General features: G+C 39.6%; 1 protein-coding gene across 7 annotated transcripts; it reads right to left on the bottom strand.

Moving 5' to 3' along the window:
• Nucleotides 1-399: 399 nt before the first annotated feature.
• CD47 (CD47 molecule) lies at nt 400-21,478 on the bottom strand. 7 transcript variants are annotated; one of them, XR_004499432.1, is made up of 13 exons: nt 21,368-21,478; nt 17,613-17,963; nt 16,248-16,286; nt 13,955-14,044; nt 12,174-12,275; nt 11,705-11,797; nt 11,095-11,190; nt 9,507-9,599; nt 7,799-7,830; nt 5,441-5,465; nt 4,747-4,774; nt 1,161-2,751; nt 400-830 (listed from the first exon to the last, which is right to left on the bottom strand). XR_004499432.1 is itself a non-coding variant. In XM_015637113.3 (12 exons), the coding sequence occupies exons 1-11, from the start codon at nt 21,411-21,413 to the stop codon at nt 4,749-4,751; spliced, it is 993 nt and encodes a 330-aa protein (XP_015492599.1). In that variant the 5' UTR covers nt 21,414-21,478; the 3' UTR covers nt 400-2,751; nt 4,747-4,748. The 7 variants fall into 7 exon arrangements, 5 of the variants coding, with proteins under 5 accessions (XP_015492599.1, XP_015492621.1, XP_015492618.1 ...); XR_001523269.3 differs by having other exon boundaries at nt 400-2,751; nt 5,441-5,570; XM_015637113.3 differs by having other exon boundaries at nt 400-2,751.
• Nucleotides 21,479-21,759: the final 281 nt, after the last annotated feature.

The following is a 21,759-nucleotide window of genomic DNA, read 5'->3' on the forward strand; positions in this document are numbered from 1 at the left end:
CACCAGGGGTCCTCTTCTCACAGAAATATCATTCCAGGGCTGCAGACAGACTGGACAGAGGTGCTGCTCTGCTGTTTCTGAAGTTACAGTGGCAGCAGCAGCTTGTTACTCCTCATTTCCTCCCACAGCACGCTTGGGTGACCACATTTGATGGCTGATGTTGGAGAGCACAACTGAAGTCATTACAAGGCAGCCTACAGATTTGCTTCACCATCTGGATGACCTTTCTAAGGAGAAACCCACCCAAAATCATCTGCAGCAGCCTATGTAACACTGAGAACATTCCTACAGATCCAGTAAGTAATACATAGAGATAGGGAGAAGAGCAGCTGTGACTATGAATTTATAGAAGCAGCTACAGAAGTTCAGTGTGCTAGGAACAAGAAAATCTCCCGCAAAAACAACTTAAAATGACTTTATTTTTTAAGTATATTAGCACAGTATTTACAAAATCATTTCATGTTTCATAAATAAAAACAGTTTCTTGGGTAAAGACTATAGATCTATAGATATTTAAAATGTCTATATATTTATATATACACACATATGTACACACACAAATGAAAGCATACAGTTATGAACAACTTTGGTTTAAATTACTGGTGGGAAAGGGCTGGCTGGGTGTACCAATGACTTTTTAAACTCTCACCTTTCAATTCCCACCTACAAGAAATCCAGCCCTTAACACAAGAGGATGGTGGGTTTCTCCCATTTCTGGGGCCATGATTCTGCAGTCCATAGACAGCCACTGAGCTCCTCATGTTTTGACAATTCCTAGGCACAGCTCGGCCTGATCCCACGGTGACACAGCGGGGTGCTGCTGCAGTTTGCTTTACAGAAATTAACATAAAGCTATTACACATAACTGTTTTTGTAAGGCAGAATACCTCAACAGAATTGCAGTTGATTTGGTTTTTTATTCATCTGCTGCTAAGATTTTCAACTTGCCAGAGGGAATCACTAGTTATAAACAGGGAGCACTGCACAGTACTAAATTAGAAAAAAAATTGTACCAAATTGTAATGGAGAACTACCTCCCATCTTTAATTAGATATCACTGAGATTATGGAAAAACCTGCACCAAAAGATTCATATGTAAGAGCTCAAACTTCACATGAATACTCCCACTGGCAACGTAGGACAGTAAGTGTGAGCCGTACCTGCTTCTCCCATAATTTAACTGCATGGGTGATCCTCTTCCCTGTGTCCCAGTGATCCCAGTGAGGGCTGCACCATGGCTTGCTTTAAATGGTTCAATCCTGCAGCCTTGGCAAGAGGGACAATTATACAGCACCTACTGTAAAATCAGACACCTCAATTTTGCTTTGTTGAATTCTTAATGTGACTCGGAGCTCAACGTGCAGAGACCCAAATCCCTGCAACATGCACCCAACAACATGGACATGAACCTTGATTTGCAACATTCAACTCTGAGAAGTGCCAAATTACTCAGGATCTTTAAAAACATAGATTTTATTACAAGACTTTTTGGCAACAGCTTTCCAAACCAAGTTTTAAATCGTTAGAAGGAGAAAACCATGTGTGCCTTTGAAATACAGTACCTTAGTACAAACGGGAAACAGTGTCAAGATTTCTACAAAGCATACACAAAGTCCAAGAGCAGCCAACTATATTGGAACAACTCTCAAAACAGCTGTAAAACATAGCAGAATCTCATGGAATGTGCAAGTCCTAGTAAACTGTTTTTTAATAGATATATACAGAAACTGAGCTTCCTCACTCCTCATCAGCTCCTCCTACTTTTTATTTTATGTATTTGTGATGTAATGGCAGCAACACAAACCTGGGCCAGAAATCATAATTCAAGAAAACAAGGTTTTAAACTCTGTCAAAAATACACTAAATAGGACAACTCCTATTTTTATGAAGCACCCACGACTTTCACAAATTCACTGAGTTAAGAAAGCCTGAAATTGCTTCCAATTCCACACACTGCACAACATGAACACACACAAGAACCACATTCAGCATTAAGATTACCAGCTCCTGTGCTCTGTAATTCCAGTGCTGAATTAGGCTCCAAGAGCTGAGCAGTTTCGCATCAAAGGATACAGAGAAGGCACCGAGAGCCCTCTCACTGGACAAAAAGATCAGCCACCAGAGCACACATGACTACTGTCCACAGAGAGGAATACTAATGTTTCATGGAATTAGAACTCTGTTAATAATTTCAGGAGAGCTGGGAGTAAACTTTGTACTTATGCAACTTTGTGTGTAACTTTTTATTTTTTTTTTTTATAAAAATTTGCTGAATGTCAGAAAAGATGTATTTGTACAATCTGTACTTCCTGCTTGTATCATACACAAAAACCATACTTTGTCCATGCACACAAATAAAGAAAGCAATAGTCTAAATGGTATTGCAATCTCTGGGCTCAGCAGGCCCATTATCAAAGCAGTGATTAATGATAGTTTTTGAAAATAGTACCACTAAGGATTACTGCTGGGAGACTCTGTACTGGGCAAATAGTGCTTTTTATATTCTCACCCTCAACCATCCCATATACACCATAACAAAAGAAAATAAAGATCACATGTGGGCAAACACACATGTTCCTTGCTACAGCTGCTGTGACTATAAAATTATGTCATTTATATCAAAAGCACTTTTGCCACACATGCAAAACAACTAGATTCCTGAATTTCTTCTCGTTGAGTAGTGCATCTTCAAGGCCACGGTGTATCAACAATGGTGTACTTTTTATATACGCATCACATAGCTCTGCAGTTCTGGGAATTTAAAAAGAAAGAAAAAGAGATATTGTTTGGGAAGAATAGCAATGTTTTGTGCTGCTGACACAAATCACAGCTTACTTGGCAGATTACAGACTATTTTTTTCATTTCAAAATTGAAAGCATATTTAGCATTCAAATAGTGGAAGAAGGTGTTACTAACAGCAAGTGATGTTTCAGCCTCTCCACAAAACAAAGGGGGACACTATCTTGGAGCTTTCACTTGTGAATTTGAATAAGCTGAAGTGGCTCACAGGTTCAGCTGTCTGACCCACCCTGCCCATATATTCTAATGATAGTTTACTTTCACATGCTATTTTGTAAGCTAGTCAGCTTCAGCATCTGATTCATCCCTGCTTCAGTCTGTGTGTGAATTTTCCAGAGAAGGTTAACATAGAAGCAGGTAGAGCTCAAAAGGTTACTGCCTCCAGCGTGTGAGTCAGAGCATTTGCCTTCCATCTGTAGAACCTTCTGTCACTGGTTAGGAGCCATCTTTCAGAGCAGAAAAAGCAGACAGACTTCTAGCCTCTACCCTAAAATTAAACGGGTAATTGACAATTTCTGTGCTTCTGGAAGCTCCACCTCAGCACTAGAAGGCAGGTTTTCATAACCTAAATGAGACCCAAGGAAAAAACAGGCAACTTATTTAAAATTGGATCTCCAAGCAAAACTCTGCCTTGTTCTTCAGTAGGATGAGGTAACTGCAGAGAGCCCATCCTGCTCTGCTGGATGACCATTCTGGTCTGCTCTGAATGCAATAAACTGGCAAATATCTACTTGTTTCCTGGTTTCAACTCTGTCAAGAACAAGCAGTAGCCAATTCTGGAGCAGGCCCTGCCTTCCACTCCATCCAGCTCAGATTACTGGAGCTCACTAACTGGTACACATTCATCAATGGAGAATTGATAACTGGTACACGTTTATCAATTCTACATTGATATAACTAACTGGTCCACATTTATCAATGTGTTTATGAGACAACAATGCACTTGTCCTTTGTACTGTAGAAGTGCTTGTATTCCTGTTGGTTTGGGAAATAATTATATGGGATATTTGGATGAACCAAATGTAGTAGTCATAAGTAACACAAACGGAACAGCACATGCTATTTGTAAGGAAGCCTGCTTTTAAAACTCAACTCATACACCTTTTTCCAATTAGACCTAACTAGTACCTCATTTATTTCCTCACTGTCAATCCATACCTCTTAGTATCTCAAGATAGCATCCATATCTCAAGTAGCAAAATGTTGTAATTGAATGCAGGAGTACTAAACTAAGGCTCTAGTGATACCTCATGACAAGCTTGCTCAGTATTCAGGGAGAAACATAAGTACCAATAGGACCAATAAGTGCTTTTTTATCCTATTTCCAAGAAAAGTACAGCTGCTGAATAGAAAAGACTCGATAATACTGTTTTCATTTTCAAACCTTATCATCTAGCCTAAAATTTAAGCTCTTCAATGAGAGCAATCTGAAAAATAATAAATTGAGTGAAATCTCATTGGAATACAATCTAACAAAACCCAGAGAATTCAAATAACATCTAAAGAAGGGGAGAGGAAGTTAATTTTAAACCACCTTCCTGTGAATTTCCATTGGGGATCACCAATTAAATCCAAGAGAGAAAGCTTAATTATATCAACAACAATAAACAAACAACCCCCCCTCCCAGTACACAACCCACCACCAAGGAAACATTCCAAATACTACATGAGCATAAAGGAAACATAAAGCTATTTGACTTTCCACATTTGATCAGAAACATACTATTGCACAGTTCTCTCACTGACTCATCCTCTTCACTGTTTAGGAATACACATTCTTCCCCTATGTTTGATGTATTCTTTCTTTTCAATTATATATAATTTGAATAAGAACAGCACCTGCCCTCAAACCGGTCCTCCAAGTTTCACTGAATTAGCACTGGGTAACTCTAAACACCAAAACCCTCAAATGCTTAGCCATTAAAACAAATACCTGTTAGACTTACCATCATTCTAACATCACTCCTTTTGCATCTTTAAAAGTCAAAAAAAAAGGGTTAGTAATGAATGAAACAGAAATTAATGTTTCACAGTCAATATTTGGGTTAATTCTAAAATTCAGGTTAATTCTAAAATTCAGGTTAGAATTTGCTACTACTTAGCATGCCAATTAGTGAATATAATAGCAAAAAAAAAAAAAAAACCAAACCCAAAAAAAGAAAAGAAAGTCATCCTATTTTCACTGTGAATTTCCCTCACCTTAAGTGCTATCAGCATTTCCCAACCCAATGAAATATGAAAAGAATAGCATAGCAAGGATAGATTTTGCAGTGATCATTAAGTATTTCACCTAAATAAATCTTTATGAAGAATTAACATCTATTTTCAATACCAGTCCCTCTTCTTCCCTTAAAAGCTGGACATTTGGCAAAGCAAAGAGGGTGGACATAATATTGTGAGATACTAGATTTGTCCTAAAACAGTCCAACAGTGCCTCTGGCTAGGAAGCACAGTGGCATAAAACAGGGAGTCTGGAGCTGCAGGCAACATTTCATAGAGAAATCAAACTCTTACTGACTCAGAGAGCCACATAAGTTGCCACACTGATCTGCCATCTTAGTGCTGTGGTATTGGGAATTAGAACCATCTTTATCCATAATTAATCCCTTTATGAGAAGATAAACCTTGAATATCACCTACCATTTAGTGGTTCTTCTACAGCTTTCTGCAAAACATTTAAAAATATATATATGTATAAAAAGCCTTCATGTTTACTTCTGGCTGGCCACAGTTAAATTACTCTAATTGACATATACAGTAAGTAGTGATTCTACAAAAACGAAGAAAGCTTAACGTTAATCAAATTAATGACTAAAGCTCTGAACAAAAAAAAAAAAATTAACAGTCAATTGCTGCATTCTCCAAGGTTGTTTTCCCTTACTGTGATGTTTACCCAGATGAAATACCCCTAGGTGGCAGCGGAAGCCATGCAGATACTACTTTTAAGCTCTAAAACCTAACTGATTATTTCTGTCATTTGATCAATGGTTAGTAACAAAGCAGCAGGACTAAAAAAGAAAAGAAAATTAGTAGCCAAGCAAATCAAGTGGAATCTCCTCAAAAAGAAATACATGACAGTTGTGCATTTAGTCTGGTAGACAATTATCAGAAACAACACATGCAACCTACAGAAACGCTAAAAAAAAAAATCTGTACTTGGTTAAGATGGCAGATTTCAAAATTTTTCTTTTGCCCTCTGACTCAGGAAAATCTCAAGAATCACTTTTTAAGTGTGCCCCAGTGTCAAAACAATGCCCTTCATCAATACTAAGTTTTCCATAGTCCTTAGATGACACAGAATAAAAATGTATTCTTAAAATTACTTCACATCTATTTATTGCCTCAAAGCATAGCAATAGAGGCTGAACAGCCCTTGATGGAAACAAGCAGCATATTAACACACTCCAATTTCCACCAGGTCTTTCCCTAGCAGCTGTAAGTTCATGGACACAAATTGTATCACTTGAATTCCTCTCTATCTGGCTCTCAACTATCTGCAGCTGCAAAGAACACATTTTTATTTGCTGAGGTTTCCAACAACCTCTAAGTTTAAAAAACTTCTTTTGATTTCATTCCTGTCCCAAATTCAGAGAGTAACATTATGTTCATTCCTGTGTTGCTGTGGCTATTTATTTCTTAATTCCTCACTGCCATGGAAGACCACATCTTCTGTGGAGATGTGTTCTGTGAGGAGAACAGCTCATAAAGAGAACAGAGTTCTCATCAAAGGATGCTATTGTGCATGCTGGTTTCTAGTTCAAAGTTTATTTACAAACAGAAGTTTGTAAAAGTTAAGGTGGGGAAAAACCCACTCTCCTCTTGCCCTGTTTACTTCCATTCTACAAGTAAGCATAAGGATGTTAGATAAAGGCAAGATTTCATTTTGAATGCAGCATATCTTCAATTCCCTTCTCAGCTCATTTTTATAACATAATTATCTCTTAACCTCTTTTCCTTCTATTTTTTTTAAACTCTGTGCACTTATATTCCTTCCATAAAGAAAGACTAATCCTCTGAAATACTCTTCCTTACAATGAAAATGGATGAGCAAAAGCAAAGGAAATTAAAAAAACCTAAAAATCTCTTGTCCTAACTGCAGTCAGCTGTCACTGTTAGAAACCATCTTCCTTCAACAGCTGGGTCTCAGGCTCTAGACTGGAGACCTGAAAATGTGTCTCCAATGATGGCTGGCATCCAAGAGGTGGGATGAGTTAGTATTTGCCAGATCCCCCTGCTACAAGGGAGTTTTTACTGGTATTCTGCAGCTGTGCCTCTTTCTTTGCTTCTAGAAAATACCAGAAATGAGGCAGTTCACATTCATGGATCACTCAAAAGCACTGTGTAAGTCTGTGAAAATGACTGTTTTGGAAATTATTGTTCTACAATTCAAAACTACCACCTGAAAAACCTTCTTTAAAAAAAAAAAACCAAGGTATTTTTCAATTTGTTCTGTGTTACCTAAAGACAGGCACTTTCTTTTCAGAAGGTCTCATCAAATTAGGGGGCATTATAGGAAAATCAGAGAAAAGGTCAAGGCTGTGCCATCTGCAGAGCCAGGAACTGAAGTGAATACCAAAGGGTTCTGGTGTACAAGATCATAGGAGAAAACCTTTTAAGTCTTTTTTTACAGGCCACCTGGATGTTTTGCACTCACCTAATGATAAAACTTTTTAATCAAGTGAGCAAGATGGCCTTTAAATACTCAGGTGGAAGAGTGCATTGTAAAAGAAGGGCAAACTCCCACCAGCTTTCAGTGACAGCAATGGAAGCCCTGTTTGGGCAGGACTATGTCGGGGTGGCAGTCACAGTACTACAGACACACTCAATAGGGACAATGGAGACCACCAACTCACTCAACATTAGACATCTGTTAACACAGCCAGAACTGTTGCTTGCTACCAACCTGGTCTGAATTCGAACTACTGAAGAAAGGTTCAGTATCTCACTACAATCCCCTGAGCCATCTAGTCACCCCAAATTTATTAATTTTAAGCTTACCCCCGGACGAGGATGATCTTTCATTCTGGAACCTAAAATAATTACAAAAAAGTGACCAAGCAGATGAATAAGTGTCACGACAAACCAAATAAAAACACAGAAATATAGAAATGTCAAGGTTGGAGAAGACCTCCCAGAATATCAAGCTCAAGCAACCTAGCAAGCCCAACCCAAGCAGCATCACCTTGACCACTAAATCATGTCCCCAGGGGCCCACCTAAACATCACTTCCAGTGATCTTGATTTCACCATGTCCTGGGCAGCCTATTTCAATGCTTGCCCACCCTTTCAGAGAAGAAATTTTTCTTAATATCCAATCTAAACCTCTCGTGGCACAACTTGAGGCCATTTCATGTCATCTTGTCACTTGTTACCTTGGAAAAGGTATTGTCTGGTGATACAACTTTCAACAGACTTGTAACACACGTAATTGAAGCTTCCCCTATCCAAAGGCACTTAATTCTATGATCTGGAAAGTCTTAGAGCCTCTAAGCACTCTTCTGTTTAGGCACTAAATAATCTTATCAAGTACAGTGTGCAAATTGCCTCATTCATGCACTCAGCTCTAAAGGTGAATTAGGCTACTCACTATTCATTGTGCTTATTTTGGCATGCTAGAATCTACCCCAAAGTGACATTTGGCTTCTTCAGCTAGCACAGTCAAACCAGAAATGCAATATTTATGCAGACCATGAGCACAAAGCATTGAAGTCAATACTATACAAATATATACTTGTATAAATCGAAGTCAACAAATTTATCTTGGATCTCAAATATTAGGTATTCTGCCTTAGTTTCTTCTCTACTGGAAATTCTCCCTGTTTCAGGGTCTATTATTTCTGGCCATGCCCACACACGATGTGCACACATTAAACCTGTATGGCTCAATGCAGACTCGTGACTGCACTCACTGTAAACATTTCAGCAGCTTGAGTCTGGAAGCAACATATCCTCAATTGCACCATTCTGTGTCCACAGAAGGTGGAAAACAGGTGTTTGAAGAGCCTTTGTGCACAGCTTGAAACAAATGTCATTCTGACCCAAGCTGGTACAGTCCACACAATGTTATGCTGTGGTGTGCCAGCATTCCAATCACACAGCATTGCTAGGTTTTGCTCATTTAGCATATCTTTAAATCTTTCATCTTTCTGAGATCTGATGAACAGATCAGTTTCTGAAACAATGCCTTGCTATTCTTTTCTTCTGGATTTTAAAATTAAGCAGGAGGAAAGACAAGGTTCACTAAAACAAAAGGTGTGCATTCAAATTGCTCTTCTTTTAACCTACCTCTAACCAGTGCAAATCAGTAGGCAGATTTTTTAGTTCTTTAAATCCATGTTTTGATAAGCTTTTGTCACCACCATCCCACAACCCACTCAACAGAATCCTTGACACCCTTTTGCTCTCTTCATTCTAAGATTCAGCTGGCCAACTGTGTAAATGCAGAACTTGAACAGCAACATCCCTCCTACAACTGAAATATTCTTACTTTAGAAACCTGGCTATGTTGATCTCAAAACAGTTTATGATGATGAACTGTGGGTTTCTTAACTCAAGATTCCCCACACGCTCTATGAAACAAAGCCAACACATATAGACAACTTTTCAGTAATTTTTAAAATTATGTAACTGTGCAATCACACCTTGTGCTCACATAAAATATGTCTACCTTAAAGGAAAAGAATGCAGAATATTAGGTGCTACTTACCCATAATAAACACGTAAGCCAGACTAAGCAAACTTCCAATAGCCATAATAGCTAAGCCAGCAATCAGAACAGACCCATGTAATGGAGGACAGGCTGGGAAAGACACAATGAAATAACTGTATCAACTGACCCAAAAAAAGAACTAACTCCTATTTTCAGATATAACTGCTTAGTAAAATAAATAAACCTGATAATGACAGGCATGATTAATTTCACTTTCAAAGCTATTCCAGAACTACTTCTGCATCTTTCCTTTTTTGTATACGTTCTTTAGTGATAGAGGCATTTACTGATTTAGCCTGCTTATCTAAACTATTCTACTAGTTTAGGTACTCCATGGTCATTCACTGCAATTGATAATGTTCTTTCATTAACAGTATTTTAAGTTTAAATTTACATCCTCAATCCCAACTGCTCTGGACTGTAATTGTATTAGATGACAATACAATACTGTTATTGTTATTACAATTAATCTGTCAGCTCAACACAGGATGAGCTTTGGTTTCTTCTGACAGTTCAGGGTCACTGAGCTGAACTCCCAGAGATACAGGTAACACTACCATGTATGTATGACCTGGGAGAAGGACACCCTGAAAAAACTAGGGACACTTTTCATTTACAGGCATTATAAAAACATCCTCCAAAAAAATCCTTGTAATGCTTTACCAGAAATCTCTCATCAGCTTATTTTACTATTATAACTTCCAAATACTTCTGTAAATACTAAACAATAAGCATAAGATTCAAATCACAACTCCACTGGAAGGGTTAGCATTTCACCCAGATTGGACAAATCTTTAAAAAACCACTTCAAGGAGAAATAGTTCATAAATCCCGAACCAAATCAATGGCTAAAATGGAGAGTATCTGTACAAAACAATAAAACAGGAGCATAAAGTGCCTACAAGGAACATGAATATGTATTCTCCTACTAAATCTACCGCCAAGGACAACTAGTCCTAAACTGACCCTTTTTTGTGCTGAGGGGTGCACAGGGAAAGGCAGGGAGGGACAAAGGGAGGACAGGGACAGGGATATAGCTGGTGTTCCTTTACCACAGAAACAGTTTTTCAGAGATGAAACAAAGTGTCAGCCACAACCCCACTTACAACAGCCCAAGAACACTTCCAAGTTTACTGTTTCTGCATTTACCTTCTTAATGTGTTTTAACAGTATTCTTTGAAATACCCATGGGCTCAGTTGCATACAAGCAGAGATTAGCAAGGAATTTCTGATTTAATCACTGAACATGAGAAAGTTATTTCTAAATACCCTAGGCCACAATAAGAATAACAATAATAGCCTCCCAAAATCAACACTATTATGCAAAATTAAAACAATTAGCTTTTTTTTTTAAAGCAGCTGCACAGAACACAGTCATGAAACTGATGTATGTAACACTTCCTTTAGGCTATTCCTCTTTCACCAGATAAAAAAGCATTAGCACAGCAGTCCTAAACTATATTTACAGAAGTTACTAGCTAACATCCCATGTAGTGAAGGCATTTTTACAAAGTTTTAGTGTTAGAAATAAACAAACATCAGGTGTAGACAAGAGCACACTTTCACAGAACACCTAACTGCTTACCTGGGACACACAGTGCAAAACCAACCACAGCAATTATAAAACCAAGAAGTTTCAAACCTATCAGAGCCAACGTTGCCTGCATTAGACTGTCAAAAACTGGGAATAAAAGAAACAAAATTATAAAATTTAACTACAGAGTCACAGAAGGCAAATAATTGCATAAAGCTAGAAATCAGATTCTCCTAAATTCTAAGCTCAGCCAGTCAGTGTGCTAACAAACCCAAAAGTCACTGCAAGTCAAGGCTCTCCTATGTATACACATATACATAAAATTATATGTATATAAACAACATTATGAACAAACCAGAAGTACTAAAATATAGAACCCACAATCTCAGAGCTAGTTATTCAACCCAGTCCCTAAACCCAGGCAGGAAGAGCAGAAATCACTCAGATGTGCTATCCTAAATCTCACTGTTCAAGCAGGTAACCCCTACTTCTTCTGTGAAGCAACTCAGCCCAACACAGACTAAACATTTTGTTTCAAGATACTACAAATGTGATGAACCCAGGATGCTACTGTGGCATCTGTTTATAAAAATGAGAACATTTTGTAGATTATGGGAGGGGCTCAGTTTTTTTTTCTTCCATACCTTAAAGAAATACTCACCAATTCCAAACATGACGTACTGAAGCGGTATCAAAATCACAGTAGGGATTACAGTCAGGCCAAGACCAGCCTGATTCTGTACAGTATAACCATCTGCAAACATTTATGTGGGAATCAGTAAAACCAAAATTGGCAACGGGATTAAAGCACAAAGCAACAAACATAAATCATTGGTATCACCAAATTTCTTGGGCTCAGAAAGAAATCCCAGTGAAGGACCAGAAATCACTCTCTAGTCCATAATATTCAGCCAAGGCAGTAGGACAGAAAATATACATAAATTTGGACTCTCTATCTTCCTATAATCACTTGAAGACCTGACAACTCCAATGTTTCTGCTGTAGTCTGCATATTCTTATTTAAAAATTAATAGATATCAATTAATAGGTGGTACTAACTTCCATATTACAGAACAGATTATTTTCCACTCTTATTCCCTTAAATTAAGAGAGCAATTTTAATCACTTACCTTGGATAAAAAGGGCAGCGCCTACACCAGCTACAACTGCAAAGATGACAAGTGCTACAATAACGCACACTTTCCTCTGAGATTCAATTTCATATTTTAATCCTTAAAGAGACAGAGGAAAACAATCAGGAATACAGATTCTCTCACTAAAATACAGATTTATGATTTAGACTGTTCCTAAATAAAGAAACTCAAACTCCTAAAAATTAAAACTATACGCACTCCCAAGATTTAATTTGTTTTCATTGTTTAATATGGTTAACATGGCTTGCTCAGAAAAATGACACCTGGCATCAGTGTTCTAGTCAAAGTCTTACTTTCTCCTTCCATACAATTTAGCTGATGTGTTATCAGAATAATTTTGGGACATGGTACAGGTTAATTCAGGTAGATGCACTGCTGACATTTAAATGTTACAGTGAATTTGTTTCTCAGGTGAGTGTCAGAGAGAGATTGAGAAATTCCAGGTTTCGTTCTCTTCCTCATGACACTGTATGAGCTCAGACGCAGCACATCACCTCTGTCCCTAAAGGAACTTAAATCCTTAAAGCCAATCCTGTAAACAAAAGTCCCAAAAACCCCACCTCAAATAAACCAACACAACACCCCAACTCACAAAACCAAGAAAACATACATTCCCAAATATTACAAAGAAAAATCATGCCAAATTTTACAACCTATTTAAAGGCATAAAGTATCACTGATGGATTCCCAGGTTATCTAAAAGAGTACAAATTAAATGAAAAAAAATGTACCAACACAAAAAAATCCCAACAAACAGTAAGTCCACCCATATTTATTCAGTTAGAAATAGAGCACCTCATTTCCCCACAGAAGCCAAGACCTTTCAATGAATGCCACAGGTGCAAAAACATCCAAGCATTCTACAATTACTCATAAAATGACGGTGTTTCTCCATAAAATTATTACTTTCCTAAAAATGTTGAAGTTCTGCTATGAATGCAGGGCAATGACAAATCCTGAAGAGATCAGAGGTTCCCATACCATTATTATAAACTATGAAAACCAGGAATGTAACAATACAGAGATAAAATGATTTTTAAAAGTATGTATTATTTTTCAACCTTGGGCCATGGACAGACCTTTGAAGAGTCACGTAGCACTTCCAGAGGTTCATGAAAAAGCAATAAAGGAAGTTATATATAGATGGCTGAATATGTATGTGATTATTACAAATCACTCTGAGTGCAATTACTTTCCATTTCTTATCGACTTGACTCTTAGCTGAAATGTTTCCCTTTTTTAATTTATTTTTTAGAAGTCCACAAATTGAAAGAGGCTGAAAAACTTCAAAGACTGAGGTAACAAATTGAAAGACCAGGACATAAAGTACACTCTGCACTGCACAGATGTTGGACAACAGTGTATAAAGAACATCTAAAGATGTCTGACACTGGTGAATTAATCTATTGCCTCTAAAAACAATTAACAAAATCACCAATGTCACTGTTAAATTATAACTAAGCCAGTCCTAAAACACTAATGAAAATTTTTACATTAAGAAGAGAGCACACCATCCTTCTCTCATATTGATTTTATAGCCATATAGTAACATATCTTTGAATTATTCAGTAATGTCATGGTGAATCAACAGTGAAGAAGAGTTTCACACACACCACACCTCTGTGTATTATCTGGATCAATTCCCACATATCCTTTAGATGTGAGCACCACCTTGCATTTTACGTGGGTACCTTTATGCATCAAACTGATTTCAGGACAAATCAGTAACTGCAAAGAATTAAAAAGTAAATACTTACCAATAACACTTAACTGAGCTGCACAAAATATAACAAGTAAGCACATCAATGATATGATGACAGCCCTTTCCACTAGAAGGAACCATGATCCTAGAGAACAAAGAAAAATAGTAAGAAGAGAAAAAGAACTTAGGCTATTTGGTTTATATTTATCATTCCTCTTAGGCTGTGCCCTAGATTGCCCAATACTATATGTAATTTAGCATTAAGAATTATAATAGGCTAAGAAACCAATGTCCTCTACCTATATATTTTTCTCCCTGATCTTCTGAGTGATAATTTACTTCTTCAGTACTTCCAGTTATCCCACTATTTTCCAAGCTGGAAGTCTTAATTTCTACTAAAGCAGAGAATATGCTAGTGCTAATTTTTGACACTACAAGCTACTGAACTTGTAGAACTACAAACATCTCTGTAAATCAGAAAAACAGTATTTAGGCTAAGCAGAGAAGATACGGGAAGTCAAATTTGATGCCTCCTCAGCCATTCTATTCTACTTTCAATTGTGGTAACTCCCAAAGAAATCTGGATGTGTGGTAAGGAATACAGGAGCTAGCCTAAGTGAGAGGGAAACACTGCCTTGTTAATTTTAGGTCTTCCCAACATCATCCATTTAGGCATTTTTCCTCTGCATTTTGGATGCCTTAGGCTGTTCAGTCAGTCATGTTTTAAAACCCTGTAAGCCACCTTCCAGCTTAAAATTCCAAAAATATCTCTGCTGAACTAGAAAATGCAGTTAATTTTTGCACCTTTGCTCATACATTCAATTAGGCTCACTCAGTGGAGCCCAAAGTCTCCATTTCTTACATTATACTTGCCACCATTCCTCTGCCTGTACGTTTGCTTCCAAAGAAACTTCTAATCTTTATTAAGATGCATATTTGTTGCATTTTTGTCCATACATAAAAGTTGTACCTATTGCTCCAGAAACATGTAATTAAGTAGAAATACCTCACAATTTTCAATGCCAATTAAATACCCTGAGGGCAGCTGCTTTTAAGTCCACAAATTTCCCTCCTTCCCTTCCCTCCCCTCCTCCCACAAGAGGTCACAGAAGACACAGTGCATACAACAGAAATACAAGGCAAACACTAAGCTGAAGGCAAGAAAATGGAGAAACAGCTGCTAACTTCTAACTCACCAAAACAAGATTAATTTATTGAATTGTTTAAAGCAAGACTTTTTGTTTCATTCACAATACTGAAAAAGCAAATATTGAACAGTCAGTGCACAGTGGCCACTCCCTAGATAAGCCAAATCCCAGCAATGCTGTTCGATGCAACTGAGAATAATTAAAGAAAGTAACTGCAAGCAGAGATTGCAAACCACTTCACTTCCTCTGTAGCATTTCCAGCTGACACTATCTGGTATCACAAAAATAAAGCAGCCAAGAAGCCTGGTACCTGCTGGGGCTTCAGCGTGCAACACAGAACCATGTGTGGTCTGGTGCTGGAGTCTGAAAGAACTTCCTGTACAGAAGTGCTTGCAATACTGCAGACACATGCAACATGCAAGAAAGAGGAACTGCTGAATGCATTTTCCTGGAAATACACTTCCCTTACTCTGATGATTCATAGTAATCAACTAAACTCCTGGCATAAAGTAGCGTTTTGAGAGCCAATATAAGGCAGGCAGTTCCAAGCCAAGGAGAGAGACTTCCAGACTGGGAGGAAGGAAGAGTGAAGAGGTAAAAGGGAAAGGAAACAGAGGAAGAAGACAAGGAAGAAAAGAAGAAAGGAGAAGAACAGGGAAAGAAGAGAAAAAGCAGCAAGAAAAGAGATGACGAAGAGAGGAAAAAGACAAGAAAACAGGGAAATTTGACAGTCACTCTCCTGATCAGGAAAGAGTGTCTGTGCACAAAGATGAGGGCACTTGCACAGAAATCTTGCTCACACTGCTACTCACTGCCTAAGTGAATCCAGGAATTCTCTAAAGAGAGATGGAGGATGGCTGGCTCTTGAATGACTATCTTTGTAAAATCATCAATTGGAACATGCTAGTAGTGACAGCATGAATTCATCACTCAGAAATGACCGAGTGAAGCCCGGTACAGGATTTCCATTATCCATTAACCCTTTTCAAAACTCACTCACTACACTTTCTTCTATTAGCTTACTGTCTCAAGAGTTTCTCTAGAACACTGAGGAGGAGCAAGCAACAAAAAGTTGTGCAGAAGAACTGAGAGAGCAAGCAACTGTGTTTCATTCAGCTACACCCTCAAACCTAAGTCTTACATTTTCTAGCATACACTCTCAAATCTAATGCAACCTCAAAACTGAATTTTTTCACCAACCACATTTTTCCTCTGGTGTTTCATCGCCGCAACTGACAACTAGAAAATGAAATTAGAAAAATTGTATCAGTTTCCTGCTCTGTTGTCTTTATACCAGTCTCGTAATTATAAACACAGAGAAAATAAAACTTGCAAATGGGACTTGATTCTCTACATTCTCACGGTTTGCTTCTGCTTCTGGAGTGTAACACTGAATTGCATAAACAGCCAAAAAAGGCTGAGTAAGCTGCAAGAGAATGAAGGAAACTGAAACTGTGTATACCTCTTCCCCTGTTTTTGCATCATTTTAAGAAATGAATGATTTTCTAGCATCATCACTTTCAGTGGCTGTGCCCCTCTCAATTTCAAGATCACGTTTGTTTTGCAGGGTATATGGTTAACTCAACAACTAGACCCAACTGAGAATTAGACAAATGTCTGCAGCAGGACACAAGCCACATCTGTTTGAGCTTCACAAATATATTATTGTGAAATGCAAAAACTAGTAGCAAAACCAAACAAAATTCTAGAGTGCATGGGTGAGACTCCGTGTGCTACACATATGCAACACATTCAGTGCTTCCAAGCAGCTCTCCAGAGGCAAGTCTCCCATGCAGAACAGATGAACAGGGCACACCCATATCCAGTGAAACTGTCACATCTGCATGGCATTGGACAGATAACACATGTACAACATAACCCATTACCCAACAGCTGAGGTGCTGGAGAATGTGGGCTGGGACTGACAAGTTAAAGTAAAATAGTTCTTTAGATGAGAAATTAATGTAATGAATCTTACTCATTTTAACACCACTTTTTGAAGATGATATTTAATGCTAGAAAACCACAACAAGTTGCCATCCAGCAGTGGCATTTTCAACCTCACTAGAAAAGTGCCTACTTTGAGATTGAGTTTTAGAGGTCTTAGAACAGAATTTCTATTAGTTCCACCTGTAGTTTCCCAGCAGAATTAAAGGTTGCAAGAAGCAACTCTTCCAAGAAAAGATCTCTGTAGCCACTGTGATGGATGTATACATTTCAGTATTATGAAGATGATCAGAAATATGTCACACAGTAACATGAGACTGCTGAACATATCAGCACCTATATAATCAAAAAGATGTGGGAAAGCATAGATTTTCCTACACATGACCTAAATCATGCTCAGACTTTACTACAGAATGAAAAAATGCATTCAGATCTTTCCCATGGAAGCACTCTCCTCTAACTTAAACAAGCCATATTAGCTTACAAGTTAGAAGGCCTGGGTGCTACATTTTTTGTATTTAACTTTAAAGGATTACATTGCCACATTCATAAATTTTCTCTTAAGATTTTGCTTGCTTTCCCTCCCAGCAGGTTCTGAAACAATAGCAGGCAACTCACCTGAGCTGTTTTTAAGTTCCATTTTTAATTCTCCTTCTCTGTTTGATTCTGTTACTTCACAGCTGTAATTTCCAACAGTTGCTTGTGCACTGTGGAGCACCAGTGAGGCCACTCCCTCGATTAAATCCGCCTGGGATAAAAATCTTGCAGATGAAAACGAGGGATAAATATTAAACTTCTTGTTTCCTCCATGGTAAGAAAAAATTTTCTCTCCTTGCTTTTTCCATATAACGAACATGACATTTTCGTTTTTCTGTTCTAGATTAGTCACGTAACAAGGTAAAACTACAGTTTCATTACAGTCATTTTTTTCTATAATACTTGTACCAGAAAGTATCAACTGGGCAGAACCTACAAAAAAAAAATGAGAATTGACACATTCAGAATTATTTCTTAGTACTTGAGAACAAAGAAGAAATAATTGCAAGTGAATTGGGAAAAACAAAACAAACGCTCCTGTGAAACCACAAAAAGAGAATCATGCTTTAAGGGATCAGCAGAAGACAAAAAAAAGGCATTGTAATTCTACTTACTCCTCTACACATGCTCAGCCATTCTCACATTTATTTACTGTACAGGTGCCATAACTTACCATACATTAAAAAAATAATAAAAAAGTTGCCATTTATTTACTTGAACACATCTGCTATTTCACATGTGGAAATACTGCCTGGTTTCTGCATGCAGAATAGCATTAACAACAGCATACAGATAACACACATATAGGATTAACCACAGGTCCTCCCACTGATGTTTGGTTTTTTGGTGCTGATCACACAAGTATCTAGAAACTGAGATCCAGGCATCAGCTCGACACAAACTTACACAAACTTCCTTTACAGTTCATTAAGAACACTGGGAATAAAGTCTCACTATTACACTTCTGACAGAAGGCAGGCAGGGCAGCTTAGTCATTAAAGCTTTGTCACTTGTTCCTTCTTATCTCTGAAGGTGGAGCCAAATGCCTATAGGTTTAGATCATTTCTTGCAAATTCTCTCTCTTTTCCTTTCCAGAGGAGGACGTTTACACACAATACCATATATATTAAAGAAGATTACTACTTAGTATTTGACTGCATACACGACAGAATTGAAAATGGAGAATTTGTAAAAATGACCAACCTGTGTTACAAATCACTGTGACCAAGGTCTCTAACAATCACATTCAATGTGGGTAAGGAAAAATAAACACTTCACAGGATTATGTTACCACTGTTGGGTTTTCCCGTCTCCCACACTGCACCACAATTCTAAAACCGTAGTACTCACTGACCACTGTTTCAAGACCTAAACGCTATGCCAAGATTTTATCAAAAATGAACATCCATTCATCACTTCTTAAGTGTGGATGCTAAATGCAAGAAGCAAGCAGGGAGTACCATGTCTGTGTGAACTTAAGTCCTACAAGGTTCTCACTCTAGCCTGGGAAAGCGTAAAGAGGAATCTAAACAGTCTTTGGAAAAAGACAACAACCCTGCAGGTGTTGTTTAGGATCCTTGTTGTTGACTCATAAGAAACAGTCAAGGGGTGGTGTTCCACTTGACCAGTTATAGTGATGTGCAAGTTTAATGACCAATGAGAGTTTTATCTCTCAGACTTGTCTATAAATGAAGATCAGGGATAATAAACTTTGCTCTCTTGGACAATACAGCTAAGAGAGTCTGTGTTGTACTTCTCACCATTCCTAATACAGTGCAACACTTAAGAATATCAAAAATCATAACAGCAGTATATAAATTACATCAGGAACAAGAAAAAGAGGTTAATAAAACTAGCTTGGCTGTAAGCTACAAAGGTTTTGAGTATTTTATTTTCTCTATTTTTCCTTGTTTGTAAGAAATCATAAAATTTAATAGTTTTCTTTGTAGTAATTGTTCCCCAAAGTCCCAGAGACATTAATAATTCAAAATGATTTACTACATCCATCTGATGAAGCCAAATAAGAGAAAGGATATGACATTCCCCTCATACTGTAAACACTGAGATTTACAAACTGGAACAGCTCCAGGGACTTCACAGGAACTACTGATACTCACATGTATAAAGCCAGCCCAGAATGATGATATGTATTTAATGATTAAACTTAATTAGGTCAAGGGAAGAAAAATAAAAAGGAAAGGGGAAAAAGAAAAAAAGCTACGTCACTATTTGCAGTAGCTCTTTTTTTTTTTTCCCTCAAATCAAAAGCCTCAGATCACATTTAAAAAACACTCCTGCTTTAAATGTAGCTTTAATTGTCTAACACTGCTTCCTGGATTGCTACTGAATATCAAAAGCTTGAGGGTACCTCACAATGAAAAAGTATTCTCTGGTTTACTCACCGTGTTGCATTTTTTAACTAATAAAAGCAACAAAAGCATACAAAACTCAACCTATGCCCTAATAAAAAACAATTAAAACCTTCAATGCATCTTTGTGAAATTAATTTCTCATCTGTTTCACACTAAATCATGATAATAACTGGTGGGGTTTTTCTTCTTTTTCAGCGCCAGCACATTTACATTTTTGCGGGCTCTGTCCTCTGCAATCTGGCCGCTTTCATGGAAGAGGCTGTGTGGCTGCTCTCCCGCTAAAGGGAGCCCGACAGCTTCTTGCAGATGGTACTTCCACTACAAACTTACCAACAATTCTGGTGCTAAGAGGAAGCCAAGAGAACCCTCTCCCAGTAGTTACCAAATCCTGCAGGCAGTGGATTACTTAACCTCGAACCTTCCCGTAGATTATCATTTTAGAGGTGCCACATGAAGGTGGCCACTTTAGAGCCTTACACTAGGCAGCGTGGGGGCTTCTGAAGAGCTTGCAGTTGCAAAGCTGCCACAGAAAGGCTGCTGCACATGCAGGGCAAATTCAAAACTGCTGCACACAGTTGACAGAACTGGTTAAGTTTGGTCACCGCAAATGAGGGGAGCCGGCCCTTCTCACCTTCTCATGCAAACCGCGCTGGGGCCCTTGACATTTAAGTCCAGCTAACCCCAAAACCCAGACTGAAATTTCGACATGAGGTTTAGACACACAAGTTTCGGTGTGCTGCTGCTTAGTGACAGAACAACACCTGCACCTCGGTGAAATTTTGTTAGCTCTGTCTCCCCACCGAGTCTCTCCTCAAGGCAGAGAAATAAGAATTTAAGACTGTGCGATGTCAACTGCATTTGGATGGCACAAAAATCTAACACTGAAGATGTAGAAACGCTCTAGACCCTGTGCAGCAGAGGACCAGTGTGACTGTTTCAGGAAGGCACACGGAGCTGAGCTGCCCTAATGCACAGGGAAGTGAGGAGCAAAGCTCTGGGCACGCCGTCTCTCTTCTCCCCCGCAACTTCTGCGGGGAGCAGCCCACCGCCGGTCCCGGGGACCATGCGGGGAGCGACGGCGGCGGGGGCTGGATGAGGGCGTGAGGTGTGTGTGCGTGTCCCCGCTCCTTCCCAAAGGATGGCGATCCACCGCTACGCGCCCGCAGTCCCACACGCGCCGGCTGCCACCAGCAACAGCCGGCAGCAGCGGGCGGGAGCGCCCCGAGTCCCCTCGGCGAGCGGCGGGAGCGGCTGGACAGGCGGCGGCCGCTCCGCCCCGCTGCCCTCGGGACCGGCCCCCACTCGTCCCGCGGCTCGGGGGGTAGCTCAACCCTTCCCTCGCACCCCGGGGGCCGGGACCGCACGGGACGCGCCTCGGGGCGATGGCTGCGGCCGCAGCCGGAGGAGTCCGGACGGCGAGGGAAGGGGAGAGAAGGCAGGAGGGCGGGTGCGGCGGGAACTCACCTGCGCGCAGGGCGCCGAGCAGCACGGAGGCGGCCAGCAGCCACATGGCGGAGCGGCGGCGCGCGGCCCGGCGCGAGAACGGCTCGAGCGGCGCCGCAGCGGGCGGGCGGAGGAGGAGGAGGAGGAGGGGGCGCTCCCGCCGCTGATTGGCTGCGACCCTGGCGCGGGGGCGGGGGCACGCGGGGAGGCCCCGCCTTCACCGCGGCCCCGCCTTTACCGCCGGTCTCCCTCCCCCCCCCACCGCGGGGCTCCGCAGACAGCCCGCTGGATAAGCTGCGATAAGGCTTGTTTTTTGCGGATGTTTTTGTGTCTTTTTAAAGTGATTATCAGGATGTATATCCCACGGCCGCCCGAGCCCCGCGGCCGCGGTGCTGCGGTTCGCGTTGCCCCGC

The sequence above is a fragment of the Parus major genome, chromosome 1 (genome assembly GCF_001522545.3).
Source record: "Parus major isolate Abel chromosome 1, Parus_major1.1, whole genome shotgun sequence".
Lineage (NCBI taxonomy): Eukaryota > Metazoa > Chordata > Aves > Passeriformes > Paridae > Parus > Parus major.